Here is a 26807-nt window from a genome sequence, read left to right as displayed (position 1 = left end):
TTTTCAGAAGATTAAAGAAGAGAATCGATTTTCACAGTCATATCCATGATGAAGAAGCCAATCACATACAGAGTGCCAGCAGGAACCATCTGAAGCTAAATTTATCATGCCAGACCAAGTCATTACAAGGCTTCCACCTAGTGGCCCTGGCAGAGAATCCCACTTTGGCTCACTGAACAAGTTTTCCACCTTAACAAAGACATTTAGTCTCCTTATCAGTGTTAAAATCTTGTTTTTCCTTAAATTTACAGCTTAAAGTAAAAAAAAAAAAAAAAAAACTGCCCATGGGATGATATTCCTACCTGTTTGCTCTGCACTTTCACTTACTTCAGGAATTTAATATAAATATGCTGAAAAAAGGCAGCATGAGGCAGATCAGTCCACAAGGATTAAAAAAAAAAAAAAAATACTACTTGTTTTCAGAAAAACAAGATTTTAGCCCTGAACATTAGACTAAGTGACTTGTTAAGATGGAGGTGTTTTTTGCATTGCTTGTGAACATTGACAGGGAAAACATGGCCATTGTGACACAGCGTCTCTTACTCACCCAATAAATGCGTCTCTGATTATCCTGTTCCCCATCACAAAGATCGCTGTTAAAGTGCAAGGAGAGACGAGCACTTTTTAGATTAAGACCCTGATCAAATTTTCATAACTCAATTCCAGGCAGAGAGGGGCTGCGCTGGGCAGAGTCGTGGGGAGGGAGAAAGAGTGTAGGCATGGCGGCGCCTTTTTGGAGTTGTTTTCAGTAATCAGCTTGCTTTAGTCTGCATCTGTTTCACTTGAAGCAAATCTCTCTTCTAGTGCCTCACTGATGAGAGCATCATGTTGTGTGCCAGTTTTCATCGACTATTTTTATGCCAAAAAATTACAAGGATTCAGTCCTTGGACAAACCCCTGAAATAGCATTTAAACCATGAGACACTCCTCAGTGAGGAGAGTCACTGTCTACTCAGTTAAATTAATAAAACAAAATGTACAAAAAAAAAAAATAAAAATCAAGCCTCATCATAAGTTATACAGAGGGTTTTGTTGAACACTGGCCAGTGAACACACTCTGAGGTGCAGCAGCACTTTATAGGTGCTCATGTGGACAGTTGGGGTTTGAGTGAATGAAACTAGGTTGACTCTCCTAATGCCTGCATTGGCTTAGTTAATCCTACTCTGTGAATGCACTGCCTATCAAGCTAGGGTTGGCTCACGCAGGTGGTACTGTAGTACCTAGTGTGTGAGCGCACAGTGTTTCCCTTCAGGCAGGGCTGTTAAGCTGTCTTCACAAGATTTTGTGTAGTATCCAATATTTTAAGGTCACTCAAAAATGTGTTTTTCTCATGTTTATATCCTCTAAAATGTCTGACCTTGAATGCACTGACTTGTATCTGTGCAGAGTTTGTCACTAGAGAGGTGTTTTCACACTCCTCTGAGGGAGAGGTGACTGTGTACTCCCCTAAAATCATCAGACGTGCCGCGGGCCACCTAGATTTGGTAAGTCACAAATCCGACAGCCAGTCCCATTAACTGAGGTGGTGGTGCTTTGCATACCATTAGAACCAGCTCCGCCAACAAATAAACAAGACCAACTGGAAATGGCTGCTTCACATGAACCAACCATATAACCAAGAGATTCACTGAATTTTTTTTTTCACGGTGAGATTTTCAAGTATGGCATGATTTTCACAACTGTTGAGGACAATATGCACCTATACAATACCGTGTCCTGTGAACAGAGCTCTGGTTACAAGCCGGGAGATGGGCAGAGACTATTTGCATATCCATAGCTCATTTTTAATGAAGGCAAGGTTTGAGTAAATCATTTTAAGGTAGTAAGGCATGTTTTGTCATGGAAAAAAATTTAAAAACTATGTAACACTGATGATCAAAGATATTATTTTTAGGGGCTTACTAAATGGCTGGAGGGAGACTTTAATTCTTTCGAAGAGCACAAATCTTTTCATTGGTGGTTCGAAAAGGACAGGCAATCTTAAAAGAACAGTTTGTCCAATAAATAAAAAAATAAATAAGCATTTCCAGTCAACATCGAGGTTTCCAGTCTGCCTGCCTTCGCCCTATTATAATGAGGCTGGATGGGTTTTGTTTTGTGGAGCCCATGCCATCAAAAATTTGCATGTGAAAAACAACAGCAAGAGCTCTTTCCAACAAAAAAAATGACATAAATACCTGACATAATCCACAGCCCTTGATGGGGGAGTGGGGGGATTTTGTTAGGAACTATTTCCTGCCTAAAATCGCTGGCAGACTGTGTTGATGCACCCCAGAGTCATACTCAGACAGGTGTTGAGTATGGGGGCTGGGGGGCAGGGAGGATCATGGCAGATGGGAAAACTGCAAATCACACAGAAGCTATCTAGATGGAAAGATTGTGCCATGGGCAAATGGGAAAAAATCTTTGAGTGAATTGTTCCTTTAACAGATTTGTTTACATTGCTGTGATTACAGCTCTACTACAAGCCCATGGATGCTGTACAGGCGTTTCTATGGTTGCAGCCCTGCTGAACTATTTTTGGCAGAATCTTGAAAAGTACTTTAGCTTGTAATAAAACCATTCCAAATCAGTATTTTGTATCAAATCATTGCCATTGGCAAGTAGCTGTATAATGAGCTGGTTATTACTGCAAAATAAGCACCAACAAGATGATTAAGACCCTTCTGCCTTATGTTTGGGTCTTGAGTCACCATGTCAGACTTTATTTTACAGTAATGACGCTAGATACATACAGTACAAAAAGTGCTATTTTTCTTGTGTCACAATGAACATTCACTTCTCTGAATCACATATCATGCTCCAACACGGGGATACAAATGGGATTTTCGTCTTTTTCACAATCCAGCATGTCTGCCTGTCACTTAGTGGGCGAGCTAAGAGGGTTTAGCACCACTGCTGTAACCCGTGTTCAACACTCGTGTCTGTGGTAGTTGTCTCTTTCCCATGGTGGCAATATGGTGTCACAGGGAGAGGGCAGAACCCCCTCCCTCCTCTCAGCTCGCCCCTCGTCTCTTGAGTAATGCCTTATCTATTTCTTCCCTATCACTCTTACTCGTCCTCCCTCTCTCTCTCTCTTTCTCCCTTGTTTCGGTCTCTTCCTCTTTCTTTCCGCTCTGTCTCCAATGCTTCAACTTATATCTGTCTATCTGTCTGTCACCCCCTTCTCTCTCTCTCTCCCCCTCCCAGACAGTTGACTGGTATGGCGACACCAGACTTGGGTGTATTTTTAGCGCTGCCACAGATGGGGCCATGGCAGCATGTCAGAGACCAGAATGTTCTTTATCTCAGCTGTCAGGCCGTTCCCGGGGACTGAAATGGATCGCGTCCACTTTGGGGTGGCGGAGGCGGAGGCGGAGAGGGGGACACGGACACAGGGGGCCCTCAGAAAAGGGGGTTTTCTTTCCCCCACATTCCATTCCTCTTGAAAATGAGGATTTCATTAAGTGGGTTTTCACACAGAAACAAAACCTCATCTTGGGGTTGAATTCTTCACTCAGAATAAATGTGATGTAGCTTCAACGAAGTGCTGCAACCAGCTGATACAGCATATGTGTATGTCATTATTGTACAATAATGTATTTCTGTTTCTACCATGGTGATGGTTGTGTTACTATTTATTATTTTAATGTGAACCGTTCATAGTGCTGATAATTTAATAAAGTGAATGATGCAAAATTGCCCGGGGTCAATTAAACTGAGGACTCTGTAGACTCAGCTGACACGAGTAGCGAGGAGTAAGCATGAAATTCTATATGGCTCTCAGCTTCAGCCTGGCTCGCTGCTGAATTATGTGCTTATTTATCAGTTTCATCAGAGTCTAAACGATTCTTCCTTCAACCAACCTTCAGTTTTACATAGTGTATCTTTTTAAAGTGTACATTACAGTAGAATAATGTAGATTTTAATGCGTATTTATCTAAAGGTGTTCTCTGCAAAATTGAGGGCTGCTTTAGAGTTGATTGAGAGTTGAGTCTAAAAGGTCCTCTCTTCAATTCAGTTTTACAAAATGTACCTTAAACACTCATTTTTGGTCACAATAACCATTGAATTTTCATATCGTCCCATGTCTTATTGCAAAAACCACAGGTTCTACCCAACCAGATTTTCACCTGTAAGAAGAGCCAGTGTCCTTGATATCCTGCTCTTGTCGAATGATGAGATGTGGTGAAACATCTTTGCTGTGCAACATTACAACCATGCCGGCTCTCTGAGGGAGCCAAGGATGTGCAACATGGTCTTCAGCCATGACCTACAGCAGGGCTGTGCGCCTTGAGACTGGAGCTGGGAGATGCCTCCTGGAAAAACACTGTAAGTACACGTAAGTGGAGCAACCACTACAGCACTGGACAGTAGAGGCAAGGCAGGGGGCCTCTCTCTGACTCTGACTTCTCTGTTTTTTTGTTTTTTTTTCCTTATCGCAGGGGGAGAAGTAGAATATGCTGCAGGCTACGACTGAGGGTCAAGTGGTCGGCTTTGTGCATCATGGCTTGGAGTCTGCTGAGACACTCGGCTGGCAGCATTCACAAACTCCAGCAGCAGGCGGCCTGTCCATGTGAATATCAGGTGGTGAGGAGAGAAAGACGGGTGGGAAAGAGAGAGAGAGAGAGAGAAATCCAGACAGAGTGGAGGGAGAAAGAAGGGGAGCAGCAGAGGGGCAAATGCCCAAAACCGTCAAAGCTGATGGTTTTGGGGGCAAATCAGTCACATGTGAATATTTTAACATTATGTTTCAATCTCACCACTTTGAATCTATTTGTCAGTGTTCAAGTACGATACACCTGAACAATTTAACATGAACCAAAATATCTTTCATAACAGGGTCCCTTTAGGGCAAAATCACTTCAAACAGGGGCCTGAGGCTTGATGAAAGTCAATGTAGGGGCCTGGAACATGAAAAACTTTTTCAAACGCCTGATCTTAATGCTGATACAGTGGGGTTTCTAATTATGGCTTCAGGTAATAAGCGTCATTATCGGTCAATAGCTTAGAGATGTGATATTGCTTTGATGGTAACTCAACATATGAGTCTTCTGATTTTGCCTCACTCATGTTTTTTTTTTTTTTTTTTTTTTTAAGTTTAAGTGCATTTTGCTTTCATGTAACAATATTTAGAGTTGCTTATGCCCAGGATTTTTACTTCTGAGGTTTTTGTCATATTCTTTCATACCCCTCATTTTAATGATCTGTGTAACCTTGTCTTTGAACGGTGCAAATGAAGCTGACAGTTAGATTGGCCATGGCACAGGATTTGTTATTGTCATCACTGTCACTCCTGGTTGTTTAGTATTTACCTTTGTGCCTTCTTGTGCATGCTCAGTCATTTCCTCCTTTGGTTATAGGAACTCGCCTGCCGTCATTTCCATATCAATTGACTGGAGTCCAGGTGAAGGCTGGTCATGCAGTTCAAAGTACAGAGCCTTTGCTTATACCTCAGGACTGTTTTACCTTGCCTTGAGGGACAGAAAATGTAAATGAGGCTCCGAATGCAACACAATTCGGAGGGAAACCTTCGGGTTGATTAGAGCTCCTCTTTGAAAGATCTGCTTATTGAGCTGAGTATCTGTCACGGCGCACCTATGGGAAAACCGACTTCGTGGAGGGAAAATATTCATTAGAGGCGATATTGATCATCATGATTTGTTTCCAGCACAGAGCTGCCTCCAGGATGAGACCAACTGTGCAGATTGCTGTGGTCCAATTATGCTTTTTTTACTGCAAAAAACCTTCCATTTTAACAAGTCAGACAGACTCATACTCAGTTCAGTCCCCATGCAGTCTCATATTCAGTCTTAAAATCTTGTTTTTTTTCTTAAAACAAAGTAAAAAATCTGCCATTGGGATGAGATTATCTCACTTGTTGCCAACTTGTTTCCAGGATTTTCTTCAATCAAGTGTCATTTTCTTGATCCTAGTGAGCTCATCTGTCTTATTGTGCCTTGTTTTATTTATTCCTGTTTTTTTTTTCTTAAAACAAGATTTCAAGACTGAAAATTAGACTAAATGACTTGTTAAGATGGAGATCTTTTTGCAGTGAATTGTTCAGCCCACTCCTTGGTCCACAGGACTCCTTGGTCCAGGTTAATCTCCTGCGGGAGATTTAATATAATCCATAGTGGGGCACCACAGATAGAGCGATGACCCATTTTTGGTCCAAGCCATTGTTTAATTAGGACTCAGTTACCGTTAGTGTTTGATGAATTAAGCATAGAATCAATCAGAGGGCCACCTCAAAGCCAGGAGAGAAAAAGGGAAGGAAAAGGGAAAACAAAGAGAAATCAAAGTCCTTTAGTAGATGTGTCCATATCGTGCTTCACTTCCTTTTTCAATGCACAGTCTCTCTCTGCCCCAACAATGTACTCTATCTCTCTGTCTCTCTATTGTGCCATGCATAGGACAGAAGAGGGAGATTACAGGGATGGTGCAGCTTCCTTCTCTGCAGTGAGTGAGAATGCGGAGCAGCGGCAGTGAGCCCCAGCAGAATGTGAATCAATAGCAGCTCTGTGTTCTCTGTGACTACAGTAATTATCATCGCCATCCAGAGGAATGAGATGTTGCTTTGGGTTTTGCAGAAGGTCAAAATCAGACCGATGGCACATGTTTCCATGGCAGCAACGTGTGTAAACCATGACACCCCCCTCCCCACCCCTCTCGTGACCATGAATTGAGAAAGTGAGGAGGCTGGTCTACTTGTCTGAAATTCATTTGCAGTGTTGTTGCGGTGTCAGTGTGGAACCACGAGTAAAGGTCCTTTTGTTGGCGCTAATTGAGGTGCCTATTATCACACAGTTGCTTCAAGGCTTCAGGAAACAGTCATGAATGTTGAAAAGCTAATATTTAAAATTAGACACGTATGTCAGAGTCATTCTGCGCTCCCAGGAGATCATTACATATGTTTTTGTGAACAGCCCAGTTTGTATTGCTGTAAACAAGCAAGCATTCCCGGACTTTACTCCAGTAATATGATCAAACTGTTTAAGTTGCAACAGAAATTCTCAGGCATCAGTATTGGTGCAAAGATTTCATATCAACAGAGCAAACCAAGCAATTTCACCCCGAACTGATCCACATTAAGCTATGGATGTTTTCCTTTTTTGCCCCAGAGAGAACCCCCCTCTGATGTTGTGTGATTTTGGCCGGTGGGAAGAGTGAAAAGGGAACAGAAATTCCCCTATCATTCTCTTGTTGGCCCAAACTGTGGGGCCCATTTTGCTGGGACACCTCTGGGATCATTTCAAAGACTATATAGAGCTAAAGAGACGAACATGAAGCCTGTTTACCATTGTACATTTACTGCAGCATGCCGCAATTTCCCAAAAAACATAAACAAATAAATATATATTCATTTGTTTTAGGTATTAATAGCAAAACTTTAAATCACCATTCATTCATGAATTCATTGGGACACACTTTTTGTAAAGGACCTACACCGGAGTTAAATGAACCAAACTGCACACACAGTGTACTGAAGGATAGGTTCAGTGCAATTATGAGCTAGAGCTAAATCACACATGACAGGAAAACAAAACAAAACAAAACAAAACAAAACAAAACAAAAAAACCAGAAAACATCTATTTAAACCAAAACTACTTTAAAGAGTAAGCACTAGCAGAAAACTTGTTCTTCCTTTCGTTCTTTCGACCTACTAATATTTTGATGAATATGAAAAATTCTCCCCACCTGCACTGTAAAGGGATTTACGTACCTATGTGTAAACCCAATATGTGACAAGCAGTAATACCTCCGACACAGCAGGTGGCGGCAGTGCGCTTGAAAATACTATCATCCAACACCCGCAAAGAGCAGTTGGAGACGAGGAAGATTTAACAAACATAACAGCACTTTCAGCGGTATGGACTATGATGCAGTTTAAATTTTACTCATTGTGGTGTTCATTCTTGACTTCATACAACACTTGCATACTTAATTACTCATTTCCGAATGAATGTGTCCGCCCGACGCGTAGCTGTTAGCTTGAATTCTGTGGCTAAGCTAACTAGCCGCTGCAGACAGCTAACGTTAACAGTATGTCTCAGTTTGTACTGCGTGTGTGGGTGTGGGTGTGTGTGTGTGGGTGTGTTACGCTGTTTACATGCCGCCGCGGTTGATTTTTTGCTAGAAACGTGTATTTTCCGCATGTTTACCCCCTTTCCTTCATATTAACCCTCCCCCCGCACATTAATTTTTATCTGACGCAGTTGCAGCGGCCACAACGCAGCATAATCCGGAGTAAAATGGACACCAGAGCCTTGAGGAACCCGTACGCAGACTATGATGGGAGGCCTGAGTCCACACAAGCCCTGTTTGACTCCCAGGGCAGGGTAAGGCATGGAGAGAGTTTACAGTGATGTGCGTGTGTGTGTGCGCGCGTTTCTTGTGCACCGAATATGTCCTCTTTTCCTCTCAGCTCACACCAGAGTTTGCCCAGCGGCTGAGCAGCAAGGTTAGTGAGCTGTTGGCTGTCATGGAAAACGGCCTGAAGTCTGCCGACCCGAGAGACTGCACCAGCTACACGGGCTGGACAGGTGACTACATGGCCGAGCCTCTGTCTGGTGCCATGTACAGCTTTGGGTTGACAGCCGAGCACCATGCACTGACTTCACTTACATGGCATTGGGGGGAAAAACTCACAAAAAGGCAGCAGTGCCACTACTCAAGGACCACTTTTGCTATCACTTTTGTGGACAAAAAAAAAAAAACAATACAGGGTGTAATGATTTCTGCATTGCATGGATGCATGGATTGTAAAATTTGATTCAGGACATAAGTAGAATGAATCACTATGGCCTCTGTTGGAATCAATATGAAATGCACTGAATCAGTCCATGCACAGTTCTTAAATAAAAAGACCTCATGTTGTTGTGGTGATTTTGCAGAATTTTATTTATTGCAGCATTTTTTTTTTTCTTGTCAGTGTTTCTTGTTGGAGGAAATTATGTTGAAGTTATTCTGTTTTTTTTTTCTGTTGTCTTTTTTCACATTTTAGAAGACTTGTCCTACACAGCTGCACATGTTAATTTAGTTTATATGAATTTTTGGCTAAACGTGCTGATTTATTGCATGGATTTTTTTAGACTTGATTCAAGTTGAATTGTTCCAGTTAGGAAAAAAATGTTCTTAAATTGAATCACCAATGAGTGAATCATGAATTGAATTGGGTCTCCGGTAAGACAAAGATTCACGCCACTAATTGAAATGAATCTTATCATTGTCATGCTCATTGCAGATCATTTTCCGGTTCTTGAAAGCTTTCTTTACTAGTTCATTGAGGGAAAAAAACATGCATTGAAAAACTATAAAAGCTATGTTTTTTGCACCTGAAGAGCAGGTGTCATCACCAGTATCAGAAATCATCAGATAAATGGCAGATTTTTTTCCAGTTGTGTTTCCATAGTTCATACTGTGTCTTCCTGTTAATTTCAGTTACATTCAGCATCTACTGTCTCATGTGCAATCGAATGGCAAATACATTTTCGGAGGCTTTCCCCACTCTGACAGGAAACATTTCCAGGGAAACCCATGCAGGACTCCATCTGTCTCTCCATCCACAGGTATTGCAGTGCTCTACCTGCATCTCCACAGTGTGTTCAGGGAGCCATACTACCTGCAGAAGGCTTTGGACTATGTCAGCCGCGGCCTCAAGTGTCTGACACGCCGCCATGACGTCACCTTCCTGTGTGGGGACGCCGGGCCCCTGGCTGTGGCTGCAGTGGTCTACTATCGCCTGCAGAGGCCACAGGAGGCTGACGAGTTCATCAACAGGTCAGTCTTCGGCTACACAGCTCCCACCTGATTCTGTGGGATGATCACTTTCCTCCTTTCATCCTTTGTTTTCTTTTTCTGTCTTTTTTTGGGGGGGGGTTGGTTACATTAAAGAAATTCGCTCAAAACAAATGTACATATTGTGCATTTGAACGTCTTGCAGATCAGGATAGCAGAACCAGCGACACTCATAGTTTGTCCCAGTAAGGATGCTCAAATACTGTCGGTAGCTTGCAGTCACTGCAGCCTAGATGGCATTGAGAAATGCAGATTCAGTGAAAACTAGCTATTTAACCAAGACTTCATTGCAAGTGGCATTAAAATCTCTTAAAATGTTGTAAATCTAACTTGCCTTAAGCTATAGGAACCTTGGAGACAACAAATCCGGAAAAGACAACACTTATGCCAAAATCCAAGATGATATCCTGTCTTAAATCATGATATCAATATAATATTGATTGGAGTTTGCAGTTTATGTACGCCACAACACAAGGTGCTGATGATTTGTGAATATAATTGCACCCGTTCCTTGCTCGTGCGTCTCTCCCAGACTGCTGCAGCTCCACCACAACGTGGTGAAGGGTTCAGGCGGTCTTCCAGATGAGCTGCTCTATGGTCGAATGGGCTACCTGTACTCCCTTGTCTTCATCAACCAGCAGCTGGGACAGGACAAGATCCCACTGCAGTACCTACAGCAGGTGGGTCACAATCAGTCTGCACTGTACCAAAAATAATTTTATTGCTCAACAGCTCTAAAAAACATGTTTGGTTCTTTTGAGGAAACTCTGTGCACTGAAAATATACTACTTTTAGTCTAAAATATATTTGGAGAGGTTGTGGCATGAGGTTAATTTTAGAAGTCAACTGCTATGACCTGAAATAGTTAAGCAGCATCTTACATTTTGTGCATAAAATTGGCTGGTATGCCTCTCAAACTACATTTATAAAGTTACAAAGTGGGAGTTAGCACTTATCCATCCAAATTCCATGTTTCTCCTTTTACAGAGCTATTTCTGCAATTTTCCAACTGGCTTGCCGTAGTTAGCCAAAGAAGTTGTTCTGCAACGGATAAACCAAGTGTTTGGGTGAATAGTTGCTTCCTTCTGCATCGTTTTTTGCTTGACATTGGTGGTAAAAGGGTCGGGTTTAAATTGGACCAAATTGAAAAAGCCAAATTGAAAGCAGTTGTTTTCACTAAACAGATAAATAAATGGATTTTTTCTCTTGGAAAGCAAAATAAAATGTGATCAATCATGAGAATGGGTAGCAGTATATTTGGGAACCTGTTAATATGCTTTGGCTGGGTGCCCAAGTATGGCCAATGTGGGAAACACTGCCCCTTCTCAAAAAATGTTGTTTATGCAGAGAAGGTTCATTGAGCATGCATGTCTTTTTAACCAAGTCCTCTATTGATGGTAGTTTCTTACGGTTTTGCAGATTTTCCCAGCCAGGGCAGGATTTGAACCGGCCTTTCAGGTTATAATCTTGCTTTAAGGCCGTAACGATTCGCGCTTTTCATGGTTCAGTTTGTATCACGGTCTGGCTTGACCCAAAGTTCAAATTCTGTCTTTCTAATTTAAACATAAACCAACAGCTCAATACAAACAGCTGAATGGATTTTTTTTGCCAATGTTCAGTAAAAGTCGTGCAGCATTTCAAAAGAAAATCTTTGTATGCAGCTCATGGAGAGGTCAGTTATTAGGTCTAACATTATTATTCAAAGCAGGGATGAATGTTCATAGTACGAATGTGTTCAGTGTATTTTTATCATATTTACAATAAAAAAGTTACACCACAGGCCCATTTAACTAACCTCAGATCACCATTTATCACTGATTTGCTCTTATTGATGTCTACTTACATGCATTAATCTGTATTGATTTCTGCGATGCACACAGATGAGGTTGGACTGGGAGCTGTGATGTGCTGTTTTCCTCTGCTCAGATCAGCGAGGTGGTGCTGGCATCTGGCGAGAATCTGTCTAGGAGAATGCGGCTCCAGGACCAAAGCCCCCTGATGTACGAGTGGTACCAGGAGCAGTATGTCGGCGCCGCCCACGGCCTGGCTGGCATCTACTACTACCTGATGCAGGTAGAGCCAATAGTGCAGACAGATGCCTGCATGTTGATGGTTGGAGTTATTTCTCTGTCTCTTGTGGATGCCCAGATAAATTCTCCACTGTATTTTGCCCATTTTCACTCTTGAGTTCTTTCATACACACACTCATCCACAAACATTATTCATGCATGATTTAAAATGGCAATTTCCTTAACAACTCAAACAATTTCTACAGCAACGCCAGTTCATAATTACTAAGCGAGGTCCAAAATTACCACCCCCAAGCACCAAATGCCGGTAAAATTAGTCTTGGCAGATAAATCAGTAAAGGTCACCCGCCACACTGCCCAATTACTTCTTAACGCTTCAAAATGCACTCCTGTAATTTTGAATAGTGTTGCGGCTCATGATGAATTACAAACTTGATATGTTGTGCAAGTGGGTGAGCAAGTTTTAAATTAACTTGCATTGCTTGATTCTACCCACAAAATAGCGGGTTTAAAAGCTGGTCGGGTGATTTAGTTTTATGAAACTGCATATTCATTATTTTTTACCAGTGAGAATAATTCTTGGCAGGGGCAATTTCAGTGTACCAGGCTTTGGTAGGTGAGCCAGAAAGTTAATCTCCGACACTGGTTGCTAATAGTCCAGTACAGATGTCAGTGTGTCTGTTGCCAGTTAATTTCTAATGCTGAATTATCCTCCCTCCTCACAGCCAGGCTTTGTCTGCGGAGAAGAAAGAGTGCACAGGCTGGTGAGGCCCAGCGTTGACCACGTGTGCCGGCTCAGGTTCCCCTCAGGAAACTACCCTCCGTGCATCGGCGATGATCGCGACCTGCTGGTGCACTGGTGCCACGGATCGCCAGGGGTGATCTACATGCTCCTGCAGGCCTACAAGGTAAATGTCGAGGTGGCAAAGTAAAACTGGGCTCTGTTTCAAAACGCTTTTGGAAAAAAAAGTATGTGGTTTTTTCATTCAGTGTCTAAAATATAGAGGATCTTGTCTGTAAAGGACGTGTCATTTCAGGCAGCGAGGTAGTTGAGTTTCGAACGTGCAGTCATTTGGTGTAATTTCATACTGTCATTCATTTTGTAAGATTTGTGTCACTTTAGTTCAAATACTGTCATTTTGTTTTGGAAAGACGTTCTTGAATTTGACGTATGAAGGGCTCTACCAGGAAACACAGTTGCTCTGTCTTAGTTTTAAAGAAAAGTAAATGCCGGACTGCTATGATGAATATAATATTTACTCAAGGCCCAACAAAATGTTTGGAATATTAAAAACAAAAAACAAACAACAAAGTCTTACATGGTCATAGTGCCATCTAGTGCTGAAAAGTGTTACACGTAAGCTCCATTATCACAGCAGTGGGGAAAATAACTGTGTTCTTCTCTGGAAATCTGTTTGAAAGTACACTTAAACAGTGTGTGTGCAGGTCCTTTAAAAAGTCTTAAAATGTCTTAAATTCAATTTTGTAAATTTTGGGCCTTAAAAGTCATTAGTCTTACATTTAAATTTAGGAGGTCTTAATTTCCACAGCCAGTTTTAAAAAGGCATTTATCACAGAAATTCAAAATACAGCAGTTGATTGGAAATGTAGCTCGGAAATGGAGCCTCTTTTTCAGATTAAGAGCTTCCCATTGACATTGTGACCAGACAGATGTTACGAGCAGCACAGCCATTCATAACACCATGGCAGTGTTTTTTCAACCCTAACCCTGAACTGTGACAGCGCCATATTGTGCCCATTCAGCTTCATAAGTTCATAAATTCCCCTTTGAAATATTTATTTCTTTTTTTCTCCTCAACTTTGCAGGTGTTCGGTGTGCCGCACTACCTGGAAAGCGCCTTGCAGTGTGGCGAGGTGGTGTGGCGCTGGGGTTTGCTAAAGAAAGGCTACGGGCTGTGCCACGGTGCAGCTGGCAATGCCTACACCTTCCTGGCCCTCTACCGGCTAACACAGGATCCCAAATACCTTTACAGAGCCTGCTTGGTAAGAGTGAAAAGAGACAGCGCTGTAGATGTCATCATGTGATATGGATCCATTACACACTCACTGCAATGGTCATTTAAGCATTCAAACAAGATTCAGATTTGTTTTAGGCCTAATCTTTATCGAAAGTTGAATAAATATCTACATTTTTTGAAGAACATATGACAGGTACACATCTTTGTGTTACCTTCTGGTTGGGTTATGCCAAGAAATACCAAAAAATGACAAACTTCCCCCACCTGTGTGCTTAATCTCTAAGATAAATATATTAGATGTGCACATTGATTCTAGCCCACCATGCTCCTAACAGTTTGTTGTAATGCAGCCACAACAAGAAAAGACGCTATTTACATAATGTGTTTTCCTGCGGCTGCATGTTGCCGGTCTACTCTGCTTTCTGTGACTTTGAAGTAAGTTTAATATGACTTTCACATCTTACATCAAAGTCCTACCCATCATAGCGCAGTTGGCCACTCGCCAGCCCTCCAAATCAAAAATTATTCACGAAACACCGGGCGTTTGAGAAGCGGGGCCTTTTATGTTTATTGACAATGGGTTGGTAGCTGTCGGTGCAAGTCGGTGTCAATGGAGGCAGAGTCGGTTGGTAGCAAGGACTTTCTGGACGGTTTCCAGGTGGCACAAGTCCCACGTGTACTTTCATTAATATGGATCTATTCATAGAGGATAGAAATAGACTCTTCAGATGTCTTGCTGATGCTCTGTTACACGCTCCCAGTGTGGCAGAGTGACATTGTGGTCACAATCTGATACCTCGACAGATGCTAGTATTTCACCAGGAGGGGCACAATTTTTAGCAGTTGTTGACATTGCTTGCTATTCTCTTGGGACAGTTGCATTGCAGTGTAATCTTCTGGAAGTGTTGCTGTGACATCTTTTCTCTCGCTCTCTGTCTGTCCGTCTGTCTGTCTCTCTTTCTCTCCAGTTTGCAGATTGGTGCATGAACTACGGCAAACATGGGTGCCGCACGCCAGACACTCCCTTCTCACTTTTTGAAGGTAATGCATGATGACATGTCCCACTTGCCAAAAATATCGTATTATTGCTTCATTAAAAAAAAAGAATAGATTTGTTTCTCTAGGGTATTAATTTTGAAATCATTTACCTTTTTGTCTATAAATGGAGCAATCTAGTGATGACACCTTTTTGTAGGCCACGCAGGTGTCATGCTATAGCTCAACCCCCCTGGCACAGAATGCCCTCCTTGCCACCAGAGCAAGTACTTCCTGTCACAGTCCTATGCAGAATTAATAAGGCAGGTAATATTTGGCAAGGCTCTGCAAATCAGGGTAGCTGCAAATTGTGTCCCCCATCTGGTCAAGGTTTGGTTGACTACATCAGCAAATAATAATGACATTACACATGACATGGTCAGGTCAGTAAGGATGGCCAGAAGCGGTATTCAGGCTTTGACAGTACTATGCCAAATTAATTGGGCATAATCAGGGAGGCGAGGCGTTCTCTAACAGGGGTGCAATCCATGGCACCACACTGGAAGCTACTTTGACCATAGGTTTCTTCGGCATATTTCCGGTGCATTTTTTTGCATTGAGTTTTCAGAAATTCAAGAAAATAATCTGTGTCGCAAACAAAGACAACAATTTTTTTTACACCAGTTAGTACAGGCAGAAAGCTAATGTTAGATCAAAATGAACTTCAGCAGTTGGTCCTGGCCCACCGGCCCCCCATGCACTTCCATCATAGTAGCTACTCCTGCTTTTTGAGTAGCTAGCAAGCTGTCAGATACTAGAAATTCATAAATGTGCAATGGTGTTTGCTAAAAACGCGAATGAATATGAGATACAGCTACAGAGCCGAGTAAGAATGCGAGTTAAGCTGCTTGACATAATGAGACGTAATTATCCCGACAGCTGCTGTAGTTTCAGTGTAGCAATTTTCTAGCGACTTACTTTTTTAACCACAGACCCTATTTTCTGCATGAACAGAAAACCCTGTGGAGGAAAAAGCTTTGGAAATCTGTCCAGTGAACCCATGTGTCAGAAATGCTAACTCACTTCCAGGTGTTTGCGCCACAAAATTGAATACTGTATAGCGATTGAATGAGGTTGTGTCTCTGTGTGTGTAAACGTAGCGTGTCACCTCTTGTTTGCAGGCATGGCAGGCACCATCTACTTCTTGGCCGACCTTCTGCAGCCAATGAAATCCAGGTTCCCAGCGTTCGAGGTGTAAAGGTATCCGCAGAAAGCCCTCCCTCACCCACACTATGGGAAAGCACGATAACAAGACGTCCCGCGCTGTTGCTTCTTCTCTCACACTCATGCGTTCACCTCTGTAAATGATATTCGGGCACTTGACAACTTCTTTGTCCCGCGGGGTCTTGTGTCATTGACTCGATGGTATTTGCGTCACAGTGGCTGACTTTGACTATTGCTTTGGACAGTGTGCCATGTCTCACCTGCTCCTCTCCACTGAGGACTTGACATCTTATTAACAGAATAAATCCTATACTCTCAGCTCGGCTGCCTAATTATCTCAAAGATGTGTCAAAAGGAGGAGAGGGCTTCTCTAGCTTGGTAGTTTCTTTTCTGTACATAAATTAAAAGTAGTGCTTTATATGTATATGATGTCTTGACTAATGTTTCGTTAAAGAGGGAGGAAAATAATTTTGCAGTTTCAGATGTAATTTGTATGATAACTGTAAAGCTTTGGAGTGAATGCTTTTTACAGGTCCTTAAGTTTCTGTTGTTTTGTAGGTTTCGTATAAGAAAAAGGAACGTTTGCTTTAGTTTGCCTGTTTTGTAGAAATTATCTTTAACAGCAAAGCTTGTAATGCTGTCATATACTTTTTCCCTTCACTAGTTCTTAGATGTAAAAGACCTTTTTGAGCATAATGTGAAATGGCAGCAAATGCATTGGTAATGTAGAACATGCAGCACTTCCTCTGGTTAATAACAATGTTAGGCCTGTTAACTAACTTTTCCTTGAGATGCATACAACGGCTTTCTGTCTTTCTCATTGCACAGCCCTTCCATTTGAAGAAGCCGCATTCAACTTTTTGTATTGAATTGTTGGTTTGTGGCTAAATAAAAAAAAAATATGCATATAAATTCTGAGTCAACTCAATGACTTCCAGCCACATTGTGAAATCGAACCATAGCAGAGTCCCAAGAATCCCAGCATGTAGCTCCAAAGAAAAGCCACACAGGGGCAGTAGAGAGTTGCCTCCTCATGATGCCTCCCTGTTATGTAAGTCTAACATGCCCCTTTAGTATCAGCCCGCCTAAACCGAAATAGTAGGAAGCAATTAAACAAATTCACCTTGAAACATGACTACTTCAAACCTTGCTCTGTTTTTATAATCAACAGTCAAACTATATGTTGCTATTGTATAACTAATGCCACTTGTGCTTACTTTGTAGCAGGGATATGGATAGAGATATGGATACCGGATATTAGTTTGTTAATGCTCATGGCGGGAACCCCTTTGATTTAATCACACCACAGATTGTGTTTGCAAATCGTGTGGTAACACAAGAAGCCAGCTGCGACGTCTCTGTCACTGTAAACCTGTTAGTTCCAAGGCATTTAGTTGCCAAGGTGAAGCCACATATGTGAGCAGTGTGTCTTAACCCCTGTGAGCTTTTCCTCCGTGGGACCCTTGGCTTCCAAATAAGGCTCACATAACACGCTGAAAACTAGCGGCGACACAATGCCACAGCTCTTTTTTAAGCCCTGCTGGCCCTTGCTTCTTTACGACGTGAGGCGGGTCCCAGCTGGAGTCTTGAAGGGGTAATGAGGAGGGGAAGGAGGGCACGGGACGGGGTGGGCGGGGGTCTCAGCGCGCCAGAGTCCTGAGATGCTGCGGCCTTCACTTTTTTTCACCCCCCTCCTCCTCCCCCTCCTCTTCTGCTGCCTTGACTGGCTACCTCGCAGCTCAGTTAAGGAGAAACTGAACACCTCCTGCAGAAATGGGAGTAAAAATAGAGCTCATCTGTCCAGGGGCGCGGTCTTCTGGGCATGTTTTCCAAGTCCTCCCTCTCCCTCACACTCACACTCTGTCAGTCATTCTCATTCATTCACTCGCTCACACTCAAACAATTCTTCCAGCTCTTGTCCTGCTGCTCTTTAGTTGTAGGACATTTCCAATCTGTGTAACAGAGCCGACGACAAGTGAGACGACTATGGTCCGCCAGCATGTGAGCACCAGCTATTCACGCTGTTCCTGAACCAATTACTCCCTCTGCCTGGTCTTATCCTGCTTCTCGGCTGTCCCGTTTGAATGACAAACTTACAGCAGAAATTCCAAAACAAGATGGCCAAAATTTGAAAGGATTAGCACTTACACTTAGAAAATGACTGCTGGACTAAGATCAAAGCACATTGTAGGTGACTGTTCAAGTTATGAGTTGTCTTATGGCCTTGGCTCACCACAAAGTGTGTTTGTAATTACGCCTTAAAAGTGATTATTTATCCATTTCTTTCCTTTTGTCAAAATGAGTCAAGTTCTGCATTAAATTCCAAGCTTTATAACCCCAGGGGTGTTTCCTGATACAGGTCTAACCTGGCTGAACATAATATACCTTTACACCCTTTATACTTAACACTTATCTTACCAAGAATGCATGAAAATCCTTGGACTTAGTTGCCCCATGTTCTGTGGAAAAAAAACTGTTAGATTTACAGTAACCCAAAGGAAACGCTTGCAACAATTCATGCAATCATCTAGTTAATAATATGAACATAATTCTACTTAAAACTGCCCTCTGCACTGAATCAAATATGATACTTAGCTTTGTACTTACCTGCGGTGTCTTTTTGAATAGCAAAATATGTATATAAATCAAAGTGAAATTTTGTTACAGTTTCAGATGGTCTTAAAAAATACTGCTGAAGTAAAACCTGTCAAAGACACTTGGCAACCGCTGTACATTACACAAACCGCAGCATAATAAAGGATATTACTCACAAAGACTGAGTAAGGTACCTCCGTAACACCCAAGGTGGGACACAGAGTTAATGCTGCAGTCACGGAAACCCTAGAAAAGTCCAGATCAGCTCAGTTCAGAATACTTTATTAGGCCCAATGGGAAATTCATTTCTCCAGCCTGTCCCACTGATGTAGATAAAAAATAGTGAGTCTTTTCCAGGTCTGTAAATTATAGAAAATTATATTTGAAAGGTTTTGGCAATGTCAGGAAACACTTCATAATATTATTTTCTTCTCTAAGCGAAGTGTTTACTGCCGGGCAGTTATCCTGGAAGAACATGTTATCTTTGAAAGGTTTGTAACCCAATAATCACCCTCATTATCACCCAAATAACATTTTTCCAGATCACATAAGTGCAATCTGATAGTTGCAGTTAGTCAGAACAAGACCTAGGCCCAGCAAGGTAGCTATTGTACAGCCTGTAAGATAGTAAATGCATTTTACACAAACATAGACAAGAACAAATACTGGTCTGCCATGAAATATTCATGAGAAATTCTCAAAGAATGTGCAGCAGCCCTTTATTTTAGTAATCGTTTTGTTCTTCGTCTGAGCGGTCCCCTGATTGGGCTGTAGTTCACAGAGTTCAGCAAGTCTCTCTGGTGTTATCTAGTGATAAAGGAAATTTCCATGTTTGGCTCAGTGAAGTACTACTCATATTTTGGATGAAAGTGTGGTATATAACAAGCGACAAGAAAATAATGTGTAAGAACTTTTTCTGAGGCAGCTTAGGAAAAGGAGGCAAGTTACACACACCATGAATCATGTTTTCCTTATAAGTGATACTTTGTAAGTGTGTGTTACTGTTTAATGATGCATGTTAGAGTGATTTGACCTTTTGACACTTTATCCTTATGATGGATTACCTTTTTGTTTCCACAGCGGTAAATGAGTCTGAACTGTCTCCATTTGCTCTGGTGTTAAAGAGGATCCTTGTAGTACTAATGAGAATGTAAGGAGTATTACGGGCCGGTATGTAAAAACATCTTGTCTGGTGTTAGAAGATGGGAAACAGTCTGACACACTTTAGACCACAATGTAATAATTTGGTTCAATAACTAAATCATTCATTATTTGTTCATTTATATGGGCTTATGAAACTATTCAGAAATACTAACATGTTAACAATACAGGGGGCCTTGTTTTGTGATCCATTACATTCCATTACAGTATCTGTAATGGAAACTGCCCCCTTCATTCATTTTCATTTCAAAGCAAATTGATGAGTTAAAATGTGATTCTAGACAGGAAAGCAATGAGTCATTCTCGGGAAAAGATACGGGGGGAAAAATCACAAGGTCAAAAAAGTTGCCAACTTTGCTCCTAGATACTGATGCACTTTGACACGTTTAAAAATAAGCTAATCCAATTTTGGTCTTTACTCAGAAGAGGCATATTGTACCAAGAAAATGTGAATTTTCTAACACAAAATGAGATCGGACAGGATCAGAAGGTTTTGTCAGCTTGCATATCTGCATGGTGTACAAGTGTGCAGTATGATTCGAAGAAAAAGTCAAGCACAAAGACTGAAAATATGACAGCTCTGCGTGGCTGGATGAGAGAAATTAGGCGTGGTTATGACAGTTGTAAACAAGTAGGGCCAAAATGTTGAACCAGGTATAAAAGGTGACTGGAAATCATGCTGTTGGAGCTGTATAGTAGTGATAGAGAGGCACTGCCTTCAGTAAAACATACTCTGTAATGGCATTTACCTTTCAGAAATTTGACGGTACCAAAGAAATCTCAACAGCAGCTGGTGAAGAATGACAATAGCAGAGGTTTCACATTGGAGCCCTGCACTGCAGTTCACCTCCACACTGCACCACTCATCGGTATGTGAAAATAGAAACTTCATAGGTTGTAAAATAACTTGAAAGATGAGCACATAAAACACTGTTGAAGCAGCAACCTTAAAATAGACACACTTTAGACCAAGGATCCTTTTTGATGAGTTTTTTTTTTTTTTTTTTTTTTATTGCATCATATCCCATCCTAGAAGAGTTTTGCTCTTATACAACTTTGTACAGAATTGCTGTCTATGAAATATATGGGCAAAAAAGTCATTTTTTTCTTCTCATTCCAATTCAGGAAAAGAAAATTGAAACATGAAATTCAGTTTTTTCCTCATCTTCAGGACACCTTGAATGACATTGGTGATCTCCGACCGCCACTTTGGGAACCACTGCTGTAGAATCACTTTACTTCATTTTGTTCTCGTTAATATTCACTCGCCCGTTATGTATTATGATATCAGTATTAAGGCAGCATTCACCAGACTTTTGCATTTGCCAAACTGATTTTGTTTTGTGCTGCTATACATATTTGCCTTTCAATAACAGCACCTTGGAGAGCGCTGATGGGAGATGGAAATGCTGCCGCTGCAGTTGTGCTCAGTAGGGTCGCTCAACCCCCACAGAATAAAGACTTTAGTGCACTCTTTTCATTACTTCCAAGTTGTAAATTTAATACCCAAGTCTTTTCAGTATCACATTATATGCCACTGAATACCCAATTCATTGCTGAAAAGCATGGTAACCCTGCTGAAAAGCTACAAATGCCATTAAAATTGATTTGCTCCAAAAAAATTTTTTCATGTTTTGCCAAGTTATCCGGTGAATTCCTCCATGGCTCCAGTTGTAGGCTGTCAGCCCCAAGAACAGGCTTAGGGTAATGTCCTTTAATTTCATAGTCCACTGATAAATGTAAGAACTATGCCAAGATCAGTTCAGAATGAATGTTCTTCGTGTCTGCCCAAATGGAATGAAACTTTTCGAGTGAGTTTGCCTGGCCCCTATTTAACCATAAGAGGAGGAGCACGCTCACCATTTAAAAATATCACCTTGTAAATGAGCTTTCTGGGTTTGCAGCCCCTCTCAAGTGGGCTAGTAGGTAGCTGGGATTTCAAGTCTTCACAGACAACTGCACACATCCCCACAGAGACAACTTTGCATGTCAAGTCAATAAATGATATATTCTGTGTTTAGTTGCATTGGTAAAAAGCGATTTTCATAAGCTGATAGAAAAAAAGGAGTCCTGAAACAGCTCCTTGGTCGACTAAAAATAGCCCTGTCCCCTTCTAAAGGCCTACTCCCACTGCTCAGAGGGAGCACAGCTCTCCTTTCCGTTTGCCCTAAGAAAGTTAAAGATGGCCCAGCACGTCATCTGATCCACATGTGACATCACAGGCCCTGGATAAATAAGAGGGGCTTTGACCATGGCTCAGGACCACTCTCTCTTGGGACTCCAGCTTCTCTTCTCCTTTCTTTCCGCTCCTCCATCTCCTACTCTCCAACATGGTGTGTACAAAATGGTGTCTTGGATCTTTTGGGTGGGGCAGTACCGTTGGAGTTACTTCTTCTGAAATTTCTTTTTTTTTTACCGGGGCAATTCTTTATGGCATGTGTTTGGATACCACCTTCCCCCCAAAAAAGCCTGAAATTGTGGCTGTCAACTCTTAATGGCATCGCTGGGCTTGTATTAGAGAGGATAAATCGAGGCTGGCATTTTTTATCATTGCAATGAAAATCCTGTCTTCGCAAATTGAGGCTTGATTTAATTTCTCTGAAGATTCCAAGGTTGAGTTGTTACATTGGGCCAAGGACCACTGCCTTGGAATATATCCACATTTATCCTTAACATCCATTTAGCTTTTTTTTTTTTTTATCTAAATGCATGGAATCTATCTATATATCACATCTGCTGATCATCCAACACACATTTTTTATGTGTCATTTAGATAATTACTATATTAAGGTTGAGGACTTTAGTCAACTTTGTTTCAGTTTGAGCATTTTTAGGATACTGATAAGTGAGGTGTATATTATCTCTGTGCTGTTTTCATACATGGCATTCATTCATTTTTTTAATGTTTCCACTGTGTTTTGTGTGTACACGTGTTGGTGTGTGCGTATGTGTGTGTTTGTCGGTGCGTGTGTGCGTTTCTGTGTGCTTCTGTGTTTAGGGTACTGAGTTCACAGCGGACCAGATTGAGGGTAAGTGAAGAGACAGAAACACACTCTTGGGTCTTACCAAAGCATGTACTTTGCAAATGGAAAGGTGTTGTTAGAAGCCTGTTTCCTCATTGTCAAAACACAGTGACATTTGATTGCAGTCAATATGTCCTCCAATCTTCCCCTCTTAGTCATTCATACTTACAGCAAGACATTTTTTTGCATTTTCCATTTGCTGGAAACCCATACAATAAGAACAAAGATTGTCCAGAAACACCTTAAAGTTGTAAGTTTAGATCAGGTTAATAGGTGTCTGAATCGCTAAGAGTTTAAATGGGGTGAAAAAGGTCCAGAGTGAAGGCTACCCGAGATGCCATTCCTCAGACTTGTCCAGTTGTCAAGTAAGATTTTAGTCCTGTCTATTCTAAGCCGGCCCTGCCTCGTCTTCCATGGCACGGTGGTCCTTACACTGCAGAGGTGTTAATCCCCTGTCCAGGGTTTAAGATGCACACCCAGTGGCGTCTCCTTACACAAGGAATCCAAACTTCATGATCCCCTAGTGCCATAAGCAGCCCTTTGTTCCCTGTTGAAAGACGCGTCCTTTAAAAACGTCCTACGATTGTCAAAAGGCATCTGCTGTGCCTCTTCATCTGGCTCTCGTAAACTGGACAAGATGACCTTTTGATGCTCAACTGGAAAAATCTGTCCCCCAGCTGAATTTTAGAATCAGCGTACATACCACTATTTTTGCATGCACAGATATTTTCACTGATCATCCAGTAGGGTACTCAGCTTGAAATTTCATAGCTGTGCTTCCCATGGAGGCTTGGCTCTGTCGGGGTCCAGAATTACGTCCAGTGCTTACCGCTTACAGTTTTTACATACAGTAGGCTTACAATTTGGCAGTGCTTTGAAACCGACAAAAAAGTGCTTCAGTGCACGTTAGTACACTCATGTAGAAGACCAAAGCAGCAAGTTGGTTGCCAGTGGAATGCGGGCAGGCTGTGCAGGAGGTGTTGATTACGCCGCAGTCAGCATTCTTATGTTTAACTCGAGCAGGGTCGTGGGGCCATGTCTCTATATGGCCTGGGTTACTTTCTCAGGGTGTATCAGTTGCTCCCCGTGTTGCACCAAATGCTTCCCAAATGCAGGTGGTGGGAGGGAGGCGGAGCAGGCACAGCTGTCGTCACTGCTGCTGTTCGGAAATCACATAAGAGCACTAATCTGTCGACAAATGTCTATGCTTTGGTTTCCCGGTAGAATTCATAAGAATCACAAACCCTTGTTCAGACCCCACTCACCGCCTTTTTTCTGATCCTGGGATACAGCTGTCGCTCCCAATTATCTGTAGACAATGAGGGGAGTATGCGGCTTTCATTGCCCTTGATCCTCCAATACAGCATGACAGCACATACCTGCCATACCTCACTAAGAACCCTCTAAGAGAAGGTATAGAAAACACAAGGGGATGGATCTAGTGGGCACCACAGGAAGAACATTGCGAGCATTGCTTGCGTGTCGGTCATGACAAAAGGATTTGTTTGATTGTCATATTTGATAAAAAAGACAAATCATCTTTTATCATATGCCATTTGGTCGATACCTTTTCCCAGAGTGGCCACAAACACATAAATTGTTGATATATGTGGCCGATTTCCGCTGGTATTGCTAGATGTATTACCTGAGCTAGATCCAGGACTAAATTGTCTTTGTAAATGCACTGTTTGGAAATGTAACCGTTTTTCTAGATTAACAGTCTAGTTGTGTCCGCACTTCTAACGCTACCCTCATGTCTCCCTTTTTTCCAGACTTCAAGGAGGCTTTTGGTCTCTTTGACAGAGTTGGTGACAACCAGGTGGCCTACAACCAGGTGGCCGACATCATGCGCGCTCTGGGACAGAACCCCACCAACAAGGACGTCGCCAAGATCCTGGGCAACCCTTCCGCTGACGGTGAGAGCGTCCTTCATGATAGGGATGAACAATTCATTGAATTATTAGCAAAATCCAGACATTAAAAAAAACATGTTTCCTTGGCACAGACCCCAGAAAAGAAATCACATAATCATCATTTGAGAATGAAAGTAATGATGAAAAATTACCATGCCCACTAAAATTCACATTTCAGCTGCGGTATCTGTCAAAATAATTGCAATATGATTTTTTTTCACCATAGTGTTCAGCCCTACTGCATACAAAATGAAAACACACACACACATACACAGCTTAACATGACACCATAAGCCAGTTGTACATGCCCCTTTTTTTTGTCCTAATAAAAGAAATATAGCGACAACAGCAACCTCATGAAATGACATTTGATCATGTCAGTGTTCTCTTAAGAATACAGTCACTTCTTGATCGTACAAGTATGTCATTTTGGTGTTCTTCTCATTACTTTTTCACCAATAGACATGGCCAACAAGAGGCTCAACTTCGACGCTTTCCTGCCAATGCTGAAGGCCGTCGATGCCATCCAGAAGGGTACCTATGATGACTACGTTGAGGGTCTGCGTGTCTTCGACAAGGAGGGCAACGGCACAGTCATGGGCGCTGAGCTGCGCATCGTGCTGTCCACCCTGGGTGAGTCTCAAGTCTCCTTGCTAGGGCCAAATATAGACACACACAAATATAGTCTGCTTAGCACACGTTACATGTCAGTGTGAAATGGAGAGTGCGTTGCTGACATGGCTCCTTGTGCATCTACAGGAGAGAAGATGACTGAGCCCGAGATTGATGCCCTCATGGCCGGACAGGAGGACGAGAACGGCAGTGTGCACTATGAGGGTAAGTCATCACTTCCCAGTAAGGCCACTTCCTGTTGGCTGCACCTGTGTGCTGTACATTTTGTTCAAGTAACCAAAAAATATAATCAAGGTCAAAGCAGATATAGTGGAAAGCACATCAGCAGAGTTCATTTCAATATGCTGTAGATCTATTTTCAACACTTTCACACACTTCTAGGTCAAGTCTGCAAAACTATTCACATTTTGTCAGTTAATGATGTCATTTGTCAATTGTCACTATTTAATATTTACTTATGTTACGACTTTTGCCCCATAGCTTCATTTGCTAATATATTGCCATGTGTTTTTTTTTTTTTTTTTTTTTCTGTCTCCAGCTTTCGTCAAGCACATCATGTCTGTGTAAGAGGCCAGCAGTAGGAGTGCTGAGGACACTGTAGCTTGTCTACAGATTGCCAAACGGTGTCAGGACATCCACACTGTTTCAAAGACCAACCTAGGAAAGACAAGGACTATGTACAAGGGATGTTGAAGCCAAACCATGTTGTTTATTTTGTTTTCCACTTTGTCTCCGACCCTCCTGTCTGACTGGAAATCACCAACACCTCTCCGTTGTAGACCCCCTCACCTGGCCTCTACCCCCCCGGGGCGTGTCTCCACCCGCCACATGGGGTGAGGAACGGGGGAGGAGGGGTGACCGCTCATCAAGTGAGGGTTGATCCCTCCCTTCCCACCTGCCACCTCATTCAGTCTCGCCATCACTGGCCCAGCAACGCCAAAGGCGCTGGAGGTTGGCTGTGGATTGGCCGCCAAACTTCTCCCCCCTCCCTGAAAAGTTTTATTTATTTTCACTCCATTCATTTCAGAATAAACTTTTCCAAACTGACATCCCATCTGGTTTGGTTCTTGGTCTTTCATTATGCTCATAAAACTGTACAATACGATGAAGCAAAAGTAGACAGCAGCAACGATAAAATGTAGGGCTTCTTAGTTAAATTGGACAGGGCCATAGAAAAATGAAGTGTGATGGTGAAAGATGACACCAGCGGTGCCCATGACTGTGATTAACTCCACAGATGCTCCTTCATTTTAAGAGCCAGAGGGCATCTCACTGTTGCATTTTGTCCTCTTAGCTAGCACAGGAGCACATATTTAAATCTGACTTGCCATCTGAAAACGTTCACTGATCTCTATAATTAGCTGATATGCGCCACACAGACAACTGGTGTTAATCATCACATATGCCATTTGATGAACTCCTTGATCCAGAGTGTCTTGCAGTTCCATGAGTGCTTACATTTTTAGCATCGGCAGCCCCAACAGGAATGAAA

General features: G+C 42.1%; 2 protein-coding genes across 12 annotated transcripts in view; both read left to right on the top strand.

Annotated features, from left to right (window-relative positions):
• The window catches only part of lancl1 (LanC antibiotic synthetase component C-like 1 (bacterial)), a 58544-nt gene extending 41642 nt beyond the window's left edge, over positions 1-16902 (top strand). For 3 of the 8 annotated variants that reach the window (XM_030068869.1, XM_030068883.1, XM_030068876.1), the window contains exons 4-14: positions 4091-4312; positions 4426-4570; positions 8201-8323; positions 8410-8527; positions 9554-9764; positions 10315-10462; positions 11709-11855; positions 12538-12720; positions 13640-13816; positions 14760-14832; positions 15948-16902. In XM_030068869.1, the coding sequence (XP_029924729.1) occupies positions 4293-4312; positions 4426-4570; positions 8201-8323; positions 8410-8527; positions 9554-9764; positions 10315-10462; positions 11709-11855; positions 12538-12720; positions 13640-13816; positions 14760-14832; positions 15948-16024 (1422 nt within the window). In that variant the 5' untranslated portion in view covers positions 4091-4292 and the 3' untranslated portion in view covers positions 16025-16902. The other 5 variants (XM_030068892.1, XM_030068900.1, XM_030068916.1 and 2 more) reach the window with 5 other exon arrangements.
• An 885-nt stretch (positions 16903-17787) lies between these two features.
• Positions 17788-26369, top strand: mylz3 (myosin, light polypeptide 3, skeletal muscle). 4 transcript variants are annotated; one of them, XM_030068952.1, is made up of 7 exons: positions 21129-21176; positions 21866-22079; positions 22745-22775; positions 24542-24685; positions 25145-25315; positions 25442-25519; positions 25854-26369. In XM_030068952.1, the coding sequence occupies exons 2-7, from the start codon at positions 22077-22079 to the stop codon at positions 25880-25882; spliced, it is 456 nt and encodes a 151-aa protein (XP_029924812.1). In that variant the 5' UTR covers positions 21129-21176; positions 21866-22076; the 3' UTR covers positions 25883-26369. The 4 variants fall into 4 exon arrangements, with proteins under 4 accessions (XP_029924795.1, XP_029924803.1, XP_029924812.1 ...); XM_030068935.1 differs by lacking the exons at positions 21129-21176; positions 21866-22079 and adding an exon at positions 17788-20615; XM_030068943.1 differs by lacking the exon at positions 21866-22079 and having other exon boundaries at positions 20631-21176.
• The last annotated feature ends 438 nt before the right edge of the window (positions 26370-26807 follow it).

This window comes from Myripristis murdjan, chromosome 2 (genome assembly GCF_902150065.1).
Source record: "Myripristis murdjan chromosome 2, fMyrMur1.1, whole genome shotgun sequence".
Classification (NCBI taxonomy): Eukaryota; Metazoa; Chordata; class Actinopteri; order Holocentriformes; family Holocentridae; genus Myripristis; species Myripristis murdjan.
The sequence above is the reverse complement of the archived record's forward strand: the minus strand, read 5'-3'. Positions and strand labels throughout refer to the sequence as shown.